We start from the raw sequence: 12,646 nt of genomic DNA on the forward strand, positions 1-12,646 counted from the left end.
GCCAGCCACATGACCACAGAGACGTCTTCGGACAGCACTGGCTCTTCGGCTTTGAAACAGAGATGAGCACCGCCCCCTAGAGTCGGGAACGACTAGCATATCTGTGTGAGGGGAACCTTTACCTTTACGACACCTTAAATATTCACAAATATTCTGACTACACTATTAAAAAAAGCAAGTAGTCTAACCATTCATTTTAAACCAGGGTGTGTGCATAAACCAGGTTTTAAAAGCTCCTATGTAGGGAGTTAGGGTGAGTGGACTCTAGGGCTAATCCAAAGGTGCTTTTTTCAAGAGGCAAGTGGACTTCCTGATTTTTCTTTTAAGACGTTTCGCTTCTCATCCAAGATGCTTCTTCAACTCTCCAGGGAGAAGTTAAGTCCCACTAGTGGGGCTTAATCTCAGGGCATCCTCCTGTTTAATGCATCTTTGCAATTTTTGAATTAATGTGGCTAAGCACCCACGGAGGAGGCAGGTGATGCCACGAGCTGAGGGCTGCCTTATGGCCTTGATTTGGTGAAAGTCAAATAAAAATCTAAAAGATAAATCATCAATAAAAGTCGCTGCCCTCTCCTGTCAATCAAAATCAGCTTCTTAAGTTGGCTGTCACACTGTAGAAGCCATGTAGGCGGTTTAGCCATGGCCATAATCTTTCATCATCATCATTCTCTCCAACCCATGCAGCCCTGAGCTTTCTTTTGCCAATTGGGCCCACTATACTTGCTGATGTCACCTGAGTGGTGTAGTGGAGCTCTCGCTTCACAATCAGGAGGCTGGGAGTTCGAACCAGGCAGAGGAAGATATTAATCTCTCAGGGCACAATGAGAATATATCTGCTGGACGTAACTCCTCATTGGCGACAGGAAGGGCATCTGGCCAGTAAACACTCTGCTCCATTCAGTGGCCCAGACTCCACCCCGCAAGGGATTATAGGAGGCACCAAACCCATGCTGATGTCGTCCCTCCATCTTGTTTTAGGTCTCTTTCATGGATGCTTTTTATTGTGAGGTCTTCTATGGCTACCTTAACTGAATAACAGAGTTGGAAGGGACATTTATAGGTCATCTAGTCCAACCCCCCCACCCCCACCCCACCCTGCTCAAGCAGGAGACCCTACGCCCGTGACGGTGAACCTATGGCAAGCGTGCCACCTGCCATTTGTTAGGGCATGCCAGGCGTTGCCCTGTCAGCTCCAGCGTGCTGTCAGATGACTTCGGCCTTCTTTTGAGGCCATTTTCCGCCCTCCGGAGGCTTCCTTGAAGCCTCCGGAGCACGAAAAACTGGCCCTCCGGGCAAACCGGAAATTCGGGTACAGACTTCCGGTTTGCTTGTAGGCCCCGTTTTTGCCCTCCGGAGCGTTCAGGGGCCTTCCGGAGGCTTCCCTGAAGGCTCTGGAGGGCAAAAAATGACCATATGAGCAAACTGGAAGTCCGTTCCTGAACTTCCGGTTTGCCCATAGGGCTGTTTTTTTGCATTCCGGAGGCTTCAGGGAAGCTTCAGGGTCATAAGTGTGAAAAATAAATGTAAGTCACTTTTTTCAGTGCCGTTGGAACTCTGAACAGTCACTAAGCGACTGGTTGTAAATGGAGGACTCCCTGTATATGAGACAGTTTCCAACTGGGCACTCCTCCAAAGATTGAACCACAGCTCCCATCATCCACGCTCAGGAATGGGCGGGCTTAGCTTTCCCCATGGAAGCTGTACTGAAACACGTGGCTGGGCGGACTCCAAGTATAGTAGGGCACCACGTGTGCACCGTGGGATAAGAGGGCTAGGGGGCGCTGTGTCGCCTTCCTTGATGCTCTGTTTCCGCCCCGCGCGAAGGGACGGAAATAATATACGCGAACGCTCTAGTGGAATGTTATCTATGGTGGGAAGCGTGGAACCGGATCCTCTTTTTGTTTGTGTCCTCCCCCCCTCCTCCTCCCGCTCTGGCGTTTTTTTAAAAATGGAATCCCTCCGCCGAAGGAAATAAGAGCCCTTTCGCGCAAGCGCAGTGAGGGACGGAAACGGGCAATTGGCCCGTGTCACGTCCCGAGGGACTCGGAGAGCGAGCGGAGCTGAGCTCGGTGCTCCGCGGGAGCCGAGGGGCGTCGTTCGTCTCCCTCCTTCCCTTTTCCCCTGCCCGTTGGTCCGTCTGCTCAGGGACTACTTTGTGTGTCCCTCCGTCCTCCCTCCTCTTCCTCCTCCTCCTCCTGCTTCTCTTTCTCCTTCCCTCTCTTCGGCTGCCCTTCCCGGAGAAAAGAAGAAGGAAAAGGGACCAACTCCTTTGCCCCAAACCTCATTTTAAGCCGTTCAGCCGGCTCTTCCGCCGCAGGGGCAACTCTGCTCTCCTGTAGCCTCGTTGAGGACTAGTCTCTTGAGCAGCTTCAAACCCGCCAACCGCAGCCGCAGATCGGGCTCTTTTTTTTTTTTTTTTTGCCTTTCCCAGCCTCGCAGGCGGGCAGGCTCTTTCTGCCCCGTTCGAGGTTTCTCTATGAATTGGGTGCTGGTTTTTGGCTTTTAAATTGTTTTTTTGGGGGAGCTGTTTGCCCTTATTGGTTTTGAGCAGGGAGAACTGGGTCCCTGACTTATTGAGGAAGGGGCTGCTTTAATTGGTGGGGTGCTCCTAAGCCAGACCCCAACCTCTTTTTTGGAGGGGAGCCCACCCTATAGTCTCCCCAAGGGTGGGAGCATCTCTTCTGGGGGGCCAGGATCTCCCTGACAGCCCCCCCCCCCTTGCCTGGCTGCTCACCCCTTAATGCCAGAGCTGGGATCCTCCTGCTCCACTTTCTGCACCCCCCCCTCTGATCTCAAAGCTGCTTCTGCTCCCTATCGCCTTAACCCCCCAATTGGTGTTCTGAGTGGCAGCTTCTTCGAAGGACTCCAACATCCATCATCCTCATCATGTCTGTAGCAGGGTTGAAGAAGCAGTTCTACAAAGCCAGCCAGGTGAGAAAAAACATCCGTCCAGATTTGCCAGATGTGGTGGCTTTTTCTTCCTTTAAAATCCCCAAACTCAACTCTTTATTTTCTTCCCCCTGTTCGTTGAATGGTGATTTTACTTTTCCAAACCGTGGTTTGTCGGGATATGGAGAAAATCCATTCTCGGGATGGGCCGCCGGGATCCAAAGCTGTTGGTTCGGTTTTTTGTTTTTGCAAAAAGAGGGTAATAGTTTGGCATGGGGGGTGGGGGGACGGACAGGGAGGAATCATTTGGGCAGCTGTGTTTTTTTTGGGTGTGCAGTGGTCTTTTGTGTAGCTGCTGTCAGGGCCCAGGAAGGATGTGGTGGAAATTTACACTTGGTGTGAAATGTGTTTTGAATTCCCCCCCCCCCAAAAAAAAAATTCCTGAGCTGCCTCTGTGAAGCTTTCAAACAGGTTTGTAAATACACCTGTAACCTGTTTCATCCCGGAGAATGCTGGCGATTTGTAACACAAATAGTTTACCTGGTGGTGAAAAGAGAGAGAGGCAGAGAGGGAGACATACATACTGAGAGAGAAGCAGAGAGAGAGAGAGACAGAGAGAGAGAAAGAAAGACAGAAAGAGAGACAGACAGAGAGAGAGAGAAAGAGAGAGAGAGAGAGAGAAAGGGTTTCTTTCGCAAAGCTGCTGAATTATTAATTTGGGAACATTTTTATGCACTTGAACAAGCAAAAGGAAAAACAATTACTCTTGTGAAATGTGCCAAGACTAAGTGGTGAACTCCAAATGGCTCTTTTGAGGCAGGTTTTCTAAGAATTGGGGCGGTGTTAGGAATATGCCAAAGTTCTATTGCAATGAATGTATTTGTTTCTATCTCACAACTTTATTTAATAATAATAATAAGAAGAAGAAGAAGAATAACTTTTATTATTTTGACAAATAATTCAAGACAAAGGTCCCTTATTTAAGTTTGGGCTCAAAGTGAGTCCCAATACACTTTCCTCCTGTTGTTTTCACCACGACAAAACCTTTGGTGTGGGATGGGATGGACTGAGAGAAAGGGATTGGCTCCAAGTCACTCAGCTGGTTTTCATTTCCCAGTTGCGCTAGAACTCCCAGTCTCCTGGTGATTGGCCCAAAGTCACCTAGCTGGTTTTCATATTTAAGGCGGGACTAGAATTCACCCTCTCCTGGTTATGGCCATGAATAGGAAGTTGGGTGGGGTGGTTGGGGCATCCATCTTTATTGTATTCGTAGCCATAGCCTTGGGCTATCCAAAGTTTCTTCTAGATTGGTAGGAAAAAAAACTACCAAGAGAGGCGTGTAATTCACTTGCTAGCCAATGAATACTTTGAGAGTGGCCCTGGCCGACGGTGAGTAGGTAAGTGTCGTGTGGCAACCATTTTGTGAGTGCACCCGCTACGTGCTCGATTGCAGGTGGGCTGCAGGCAGGTTTCCTTCCCCTCCCTCTGAAACCAGCAGATTCTTTCTTCGCCCCCTGCCCTTCCTCTGAGTAGCCTGGAAACCCCGTTTGCTGCTTTGGGCCTCCCAAGGATGCAAAGCCTCCCATTTTGTCTTAAAAAGGCCCCGTGAAATGCAAACTTGTTTTTAATCACGTAAGTGTCGTGTGCTGCAAGGCCTTTGAAGCGATTCTGCAAGACGCCTCAGTAATCCTTTTGTCAGCTCTGCCAGGAAGATAGCTATAATTATTTCTACCTTGAAAATTTGGAGAGAGAGAGTGTGAAAGAGAGAGGGAGGGAGGGTGGGAGAGGAGGAGATGGCAGGAGAGGGGAGAGAGGAAGAGAGAGAGGAAGAACAGGAGAAAGGGAGAGGAGAGTGAAGGAGAGGGAGAGGGAAAGAAAGATGGAGAGAGGGAGAGATTTAGGCAAAGAGGGAGAGAGAGAGGAAAAGAAAGAGGGAGAGGAGGAGATGGAGAAGGGGATGGTGGAGAGAGGGAGAGGAAAAGAAAGATGGAGAGGAGATGGCAAGAAAGGGAGAGAAAGATAGAGTGGGAGGGGGAGGGAATGAAAGATGGAGAGAGGAAGAGGAAATGCAGAGAAAGAGGTAGAGAGAGAGGGAAAGAAAAATGGAAAGGGAGAGGAGGAGATGGAGAAGGGGATGTGGAGAGGAGGAGAGAGGGAGAGGAAAAGAAAGGGAGAGGAGGAGATGGAGAAGGGGATGGTGGAGAGGAGGAGAGGGAGAGGAAAAGAAAGAGGGAGAGGAGGAGATGGAGAAGGGGATGGTGGAGAGGAGGAGAGAGGGAGAGGAAAAGAAAGATGGAGAGGAGGAGATGGCAAGAAAGGGAGAGAAAGACAGAGAGGGAGGGGGAAGGAATGAAAGATGGAGAGAGGGAGAGGAAATGCAGAGAAAGAGGTAGAGAGAGAGGGAAAGAAAAATGGAAAGGGAGAGGAGGAGATGGAGAAGGGGATGTGGAGAGGAGGAGAGAGGGAGAGGAAAAGAAAGAGGGAGAGGAGGAGATGGAGAAGGAGATGATGGAGAGGAGGAGAGAGGGAGAGGAAAAGAAAGAGGGAGAGGAGGAGATGGCAAGAAAGGGAGAGAAAGATAGAGTGGGAGGAGGAGGGAATGAAAGATGGAGAGAGGGAGAGGAGATGCAGAGAAAGAGGGGGATAAAGAAAAAGAAGGAAAGAAAGACAGAGAAAGGAAGAGGGAGGGAGAAGGAGAGGAGAGAGGGAGAGGAAAAGGAGAGGAAAAGAAGGAGAGGAGAGAGCAAGGGAAAGAAGAGATGGCAAGAGAGGGAGAGAAAGACAGGGAGAGAGGTGAGAAAGAAGGAGAGAAGGAAAACAGGGAGGAGATGGAGAGAGAGGGAGAAGGAGAAGAAAGGAGGAGAGAAAAAGAGGAGAGAGAGAAAGGAGGGAGAGAAAGACAGGGAAAGAATGTGAGAAGGAGAGGGAAAGAAAGTGGGGAGGGAAGAGAGAGAGAAGGCAATCCAATGGAGGTTTGGGGCCTATGTTTTCAGAGTGGACAGTACAGAAGGGGGCTGTTTTGAAGTAAAATATATCTTCATCTCCACCAAAATCCAGAAATTTTCCCTACCCCTCCTGTTGGTGTTTTGTGCATAGACATTTAGAGGGCTCGGTGACACCTGCAAATGTGACAATTCTACATCACAATTGCCTCAGCCATGAACTTCTGCTTTCTAGACAAAAACTAGGCAATAGGTCAGCTGTCCTTCCGGGGATTGCAGATGTGGAACTTATGAACCCCCGAGGGTGACGTTGTGTAGTCCTTGTTCCGGACAGTCACACTTTAAAACTCTTTCTTTCTGCCCTATTCTCAGAACCTTTTTTTTTTTTTGCAAGTGAACAATTTTAGCCATCTTTGAAAATTCATTTCTCCAAATATCTAAACTTCCTCAAAGTGTTACTCAGCTTTGACAACTTTAAGATGGGTGGTCTTCAATTCCCAGAATCCTCTAGCCAGCATTCTGGGAGTTGAAGTCCACAGGTGCTGAGTGGAGAATTCTGGGAATTGAAGTCCACAGATGCTGAGTGGAGAATTCTGGGAATTGAAGTCCACAGATGCTGAGTGGAGAATTCTGGGAATTGAAGTCCACAGATGCTGAGTGGAGAATTCTGGGAATAGAAGTCCACAGATGCTATGGAGAATTCTGGGAATTGAAGTCCACAGATGCTGAGTGGAGAATTCTGGGAATTGAAGTCCACATATGCTGTGGAGAATTCTGGGGACTGAAGTTTACAAATGCTGGCTGGGTAATTCTGAGAGTTGAAATCCATACATGTTGGGTGGAGATTTCTGGGAAATGAAGTCCACAGATGCTGGAGGATTCTGGGAAGGAGTTGAAGTCCACGGATGCTGATCCATAGATAGTGGCTAGGGAATTCTGGGACTTGAAGTCCACTCATCATAAACTTGGCAAGGTTGAAAACTATTGGCTAATGACATAAAAAAAGAATCATTTGGACACTGGCCCAAATGATGCCAAATCATTGCGAAGGCAGCATAAAATAGAATAGAATGAGCTGGAAGGGACCTTGGAGGTCTTCTAGTCCAGCCCCCTGCTCAAGCAGAAGAGCCTATCCCATTTCAGATAAGTGACTGTCTAGTCTCTTCTTTAAAATAGCCAGTGATATTTGAGTGCAAATGATTCCAAAGCGTCGGAGAAGAGAGGAGAAGGAAAAGCTCATTCTGACAAGAGGCTGGACCATGCCAAAATGCACGCATTGCATATGCAACATGAGTCATTATTCCTAATTCTAGGAATGGCACCGCCAAAAAGCCAAATGGATGTTTTTTTTCTCAATTCTTTACACAATTGCCGGCAGCAACGGTTGCTCTGTTTGCAGATCTGCCATATTTGCATCCCCAAATAGGAAGTGCTGAAAAGAGTTCCAGGGAACTGTCTCCTCCTCTTCCTCCTCCTTCTCTTCTTCTTCTCCTTCTCCTCCTTCTCTTCCTCCTCCTCTTCCTCCTCCTCTCCACGAACCCTTTCTAGCACTGATGATGTTGGGTTCCTCCTCTTCTTCTCCTTCTATTCTTCCTCCTCCTCCTCCTCCTCTCCACGAACCCCACTCCCTTCTAGCACTGATGATGTTCCCTAGTTGGGTCATAAAACATCTGCAGGAAAAGAACTAAGCTCAGAGAGCACCAAGGACCTTACAGTCCTTTGCTTCCTCCTCCTCCACAAACCCACTCCCTTCTAGCACTGATGATGTTGGGTTCCTCCTCCTCCTCTTCTCCTTCTATTCCTCCTCCTCCTCCTCTTCTTCCTCCCCCTCCTCTCCACAAACCCCACTCCCTTCTAGCACTGATGATGTTCCCTAATTGGGTCATGAAATGTCTGCAAGAAAACCATCAAGCTCAGAGAGCACCAAGGACCTTATAGTCCTTTTCCCACTCCTCCTCTTCCTCATTCTCTTCCTCCTCCTCCTCACAAATCCCCCTCCCTTCTAGCACTGAGGATGTCACCTAGCTGGTTCATCAGATGTCTGCAAGAAAACCATCAAGCTCAGAGAGCACCAAGGACCTTATAGTCCTTTTCCTCCCCCTCCTCTCCTCCTCTTCCTCATTCTCTTCCTCCTCTTCCTCCTCCCCACAAATCCCCCTCCCTTCTAGCACTGATGATGTCACCTAGTTGGGTCATGAGATGTCTGCAAGAAAACCACCAAGCTCCGGGAGCAAGGACCCCACAATCCTCCCCCTCCTCCTCATACAGGTACTCCTCAACTTACAACCATCCGTTTAACAACCAATCAAAGTTATCAACGGCACTGAAAAAAAAGTGATGCGTGCCACTGATTCTCACCCTTACCGCCATTGCAGCATTTCCACGATCACATGATCAGAATTCGGGCCCTTGGCAACCCGAGCAGCATGTACTTATGACGGTTACGGCGTCCCAGGGTCGTGGGGATTGTCACTTGTGACCTTCTCAGCCGGTTGCCGACAAGCAAAGTCAGTGGGGAGGGGGGAAGAGCCAGATTCACTTAACAACCCCGTGACTCGCTTTATGTCTGCAGTGATAACACATGTGGCAAAACGGTCGTAAAAACCAGGCTTGACTCACTTAACAAACTGCCTGGCTTACTGGTGAGAATTCCGGTCCCAGCTATGGTCGTAAGACGAGGACCTCTTGGATCTAAGCGGCGTCTGGGCTGAAGTAAGCCAGTCAGCTTTCCTTCTGTTGCTGTCTTGTCTGTCTTAAATATATATATTTTTTCTGCTCCTCTGGGGAAACTCCTGGCAGGCGGCTCTGTTTAACGTCCAGATCGATAGGCTGGCTCTCCCGAGTCTTCAATTATTCAGCGGAGGGGGATAGTTTCCACAGGAGATGACAACACACAAATGCCAGGTGCCAGAGGGGTGTTGACCTGTGTCTCTATTTGCAGTGGAAACCTCCGTAGTTGATTCCTCCATAGTTACTACCTCCATAGTAGTGTAGTAACTTACGTTCTAAATCTGCCTTCGTTCCGGCGGAGACCTTAGTTGGCACCAAGCACAGCAGCTAAGCTGGTCTCTGGAAGTGTTCACAAAAAGGAGGGGCACCTTCCACATTTATTTTTATTTAGTTATTTGTGTCTTGCCTTATGTTGTTTTTAACAAATGACTCCAGGTGCTGGGCATATCCAACACCATTTCCTCTTCCTGTTTCCCCCACAATAACAACAATCCTCTAAGGTAGGTTGGGTTGAGAAATAGAGAGAGGTTGGCCCAAAGTCACCCAGCAGGTTTTCATGGCTAAGGCAGGACTAGAACTCAATACAATACAATACAATACAATACAATACAATACAATACAATACAATAGCAGAGTGGGAAGGGACCTTGGAGGTCTTCTAGTCCAACCCCCTGCCTAGGCAGGAAACCCTATACCGTTCCAGACAAATGGCCATCCAACATCTTCTTAAAGACTTCCAGTGTTGGGGCATTCACAACTTCTGGAGGCAACTTCTGTTCCACTGATTAATTGTTCTCACTGTCAGGAAATTTCTCCTCAGTTCTAAGTTGCTTCTCTCCTTGATTAGTTTCCACCCATTGCTTCTTGTTCTACCCTCAGGTGCCTTGGAAAATAGTTTGACTCTCTCTTCTTTGTGGCAACCCCTGAGATATTGGAAGACTGCTATCCTGTCTCCCCTAGTCCTCCTTTCTCTTAAGCTAAACATACCCAGTTCCTGCAACCGTTCTTCCTATGTTTTAGTCTCCAGTCCCCTAATCCTCTTTGTTGCTCTTCTCTGCACTCTTTCTAGAGTCTCCACATCTTTTTTACATCGTGGCGACCAGAACTGATTGCAAATATTCCAAGTGTGGCCTTACCAAGGCCTTGTAAACTGGTATTAACCCTTCACGTGATCTTGATTCTCTCCCTCTGTTGATGCAGCCTAGAACTGTGTTGGCTTTTTTGGCAGCTGCTGCACACGGCTGGCTCCTATTTCAATGGTTGTCCACTAGGACTCCAAGATCCCTTTCACAGTTACTACTACTGAGCAAGGCGCCACCTATCCTGTACCTGTACTCACTGACACCTGGGGATAGGCAAAAGGTCACCCAGCTGGCTTTTCCTGTCTAAAGTGGAACTAGAACTCCCAGTCTCTTGATGGTTGGCCCAAAGTTACTCAACCGCTTTCATGCATATTCGGGACTAGAACTCCCAAGTCTCCTGGTGATTGATCCAAAGTCCCCCAAAGTTACCCAAGGTATAGAAAAACGGAGAGGGAATATGAAATATACCTCCAACGGGAAACCCTTGTGATAAAAAGACAGAATCACACATTGGGGGCATGTAAGGATGTATAACTATATAAAGATAATGATGAGAATAACTGGGAATTGTAACCAGGTCTAAAGCTTCACCAAAATTAGGTTGGTGGGGGGGGGGATTAAAAGTACAATGACTATGCATACATTTCTGTTATATCACTTTTTTTTTACTAAAAAAGAGGAGAAGAATTAAATACGCATATTGAAAAAGAATTTATAAATACCATCAACCTAAAAGGGAGCTTTCTCAGAAGCTGAAATACACTGAGTAAATGAGATGAAGAGTGGGAAGTAGAGGAGAGAGGGAAGGGAAGAAGAGAGGGATAGGAGAGAGGACAAAGGGGAGGGGAAGAGGAGGAGAGAAATGATGAGTGGTAAGGGGAGGGAGGAGAAGGAGTGAGGAAGGGGAAGTAGAGAAGAGGAGGACCGAGGGAAGAAAGGAGGGAGGGAAGGTGGAGGAGAGAGGGAGAGGAAAGTGATGGATAAGATACACATATGGTATATGAAGAGCAGAAGAGCCAATAATTGGTTTTTGGGAGTTGTTGGTAAGATGAATTGATGTAAACATTTAATAATACAATATGATGTTGGTTATGTAATAGTTTACATGTGATTCTATGTTATGAAAATGGAAAAAATAAAAAAACTTGAATCTCAAAGTCACCCAACCTGCTTTTGTGCCTAAGGCAGGACTAGAACTCTCCCTCTCCTGGTGAATGGCCAAAGTCACCTAGCCGGCTTTCATGCCTAAGGCCAGACTAGAACTCCCAGTCTCCTGGTGGTTGGCCCAAAGTCACCCAACTGACTTTGATGCCTACGGTGGGACTAGAATTCACCATCTCCTGATGGTTGACACAGTCACCCAGCCAGCTTTCATGCTTTAAGACAGGCCTAGAACTCACTGTCTCCTGGTGGTTGGCAAAAAGTCATCCAGCTGGTTTTCATGCCTAAAGCGAGACTAGAAGACTGGGAGACTAGAACTCCCAGTCTCCTGATGGTTGGCCCAAAGTTACCCAGCTAAGGTGGGACTAGAACTCACCATCTCCTGGTGATTGGCCCAAAGTCACCCAGCTGGCTTTCATTCCTTCAGTGGTACTAGAACTCCCAGTCTGCCTGTTTTCTAGCCGAACACCTTAACCCAGGGGTGTCCAAACTTGGGAAATTTAAGACTTGTGGACTTCAACTCCCAGAATTCCCCAGCCAGCTGGCTGGGGAATTCTGGGAGTTGAAGTCCACAAGTCTTAAAGTTCCCAAGTTTGGACACCCTTGCCTTAACCATTAGACCAGATTGGCTGCCTTATACTGGAACTAAATGTCCATATCGGCTGTCAGCATTTTAAAGGTTGAAAGTCAACCAGGGCAATTTTTTTTGAAAGTCCAGCACAATTTAAGTCTCCATGGCTTTAGAGATTCCCCCCCCCCCCCCTAGCTTTCCTAAACCTCTCTTTTTCCTAGAAGTTGTCTGAAGGAGCTCCCCAAGGTGGATTAATGGATTAACTCCTCACGATTAGCAATGTGCCTCGCTTCCTGTCAACCTGCTCCCCGTTGTGTTATATCCCGTCGCTGGCTTTTGAACGTATTTTTAAGAAACACCCCATTTAGAACAGGGATTTAGTTATCTGCTGAACTGCTTTTATTATCAGCTTTTATTGTGGCTCTAGTGTGTGTGTGTGTGTGTGAGTGTGTGTGTGTGTGTGTGTGTGTGTGTGTGTGAGAGAGAGAGAGAGAGAGAGAGAGAGAGAGAGAGAGAGAAAGAACTGGAGATCTCCAGCAATCAGTGATCGAATTAAGTTTAAGGAATTAAAAACAGTTTTACCGTAGTGTTTTACAGCTTTTTGTAAAACGAGGGCAGTCATTTTTATATTTTACGTATAATTCTTATTCAAAGTTGTAAGAGCGCTAAGAAGAACGATTGTGGTGGTTGTTGTTTTTGTTTCTCCCTGAATTGGAAACGGGGGAGGAAAAACAGATAGAAATAGTAAGGAAAGAAAACAGAACAAAGCGCCAAAAAAAAGAGAGAGAGAATGATATAAGGAGGTAGCTTCCAGTAGTCTTCACAGCAGTTATAAGTTCAGTTATATTTAATATTGCAAACTTATTTTAAACACTCATTTGTTGTTTGTTTAATAACAGCTCTTTTCTTTTTCTCTTATTCTTCTTCATTCTTCCATTCTCTCTGTCTCTCTCTCATTCTGTCTCATACTTTCATTCTCTTTCTGTCTCATTCTTCCTCATTCTTTCTCTCATTCTTCCTCATTCTTTCATTCTCTTTCTCATTCTTTCTCATTCCTTCATTCTCTTTCTGTCTCTCATTCTCCCACTCATTTTTTCTCTTTCTTATTTTCTCTCTCTCTCTCATTCCCTCCCTTTCTCTCATTCTCTTCCATTCTCCCACTCTTTCTCTCTCTCATTCTCTTTCTTCCATTCTCTTTCTCATTCTTTGTCTCTCTCCCTCTCCCATTCTCTTTATTCATTTTTATTCTTACTCATTCTCTCTCTGTCCCT

The 12,646-nt window shown here is 47.0% G+C and overlaps 1 protein-coding gene across 1 annotated transcript in view; it reads left to right on the top strand.

Moving 5' to 3' along the window:
* Positions 1–1,985: 1,985 nt before the first annotated feature.
* SH3GL1 (SH3 domain containing GRB2 like 1, endophilin A2) overlaps positions 1,986–12,646 on the top strand; it is a 74,987-nt gene continuing 64,326 nt past the window's right edge. Inside the window, exon 1 of the mRNA XM_081941681.1 lies at positions 1,986–2,931. Coding sequence (XP_081797807.1) covers positions 2,887–2,931 — 45 coding nt within the window. The 5' untranslated portion in view covers positions 1,986–2,886. The remainder of the gene's footprint in view (positions 2,932–12,646) is intronic.

Source organism: Natrix helvetica (assembly GCF_964273705.1).
Source record: "Natrix helvetica genome assembly, chromosome: 1".
Taxonomy (NCBI): Eukaryota; Metazoa; Chordata; class Lepidosauria; order Squamata; family Natricidae; genus Natrix; species Natrix helvetica.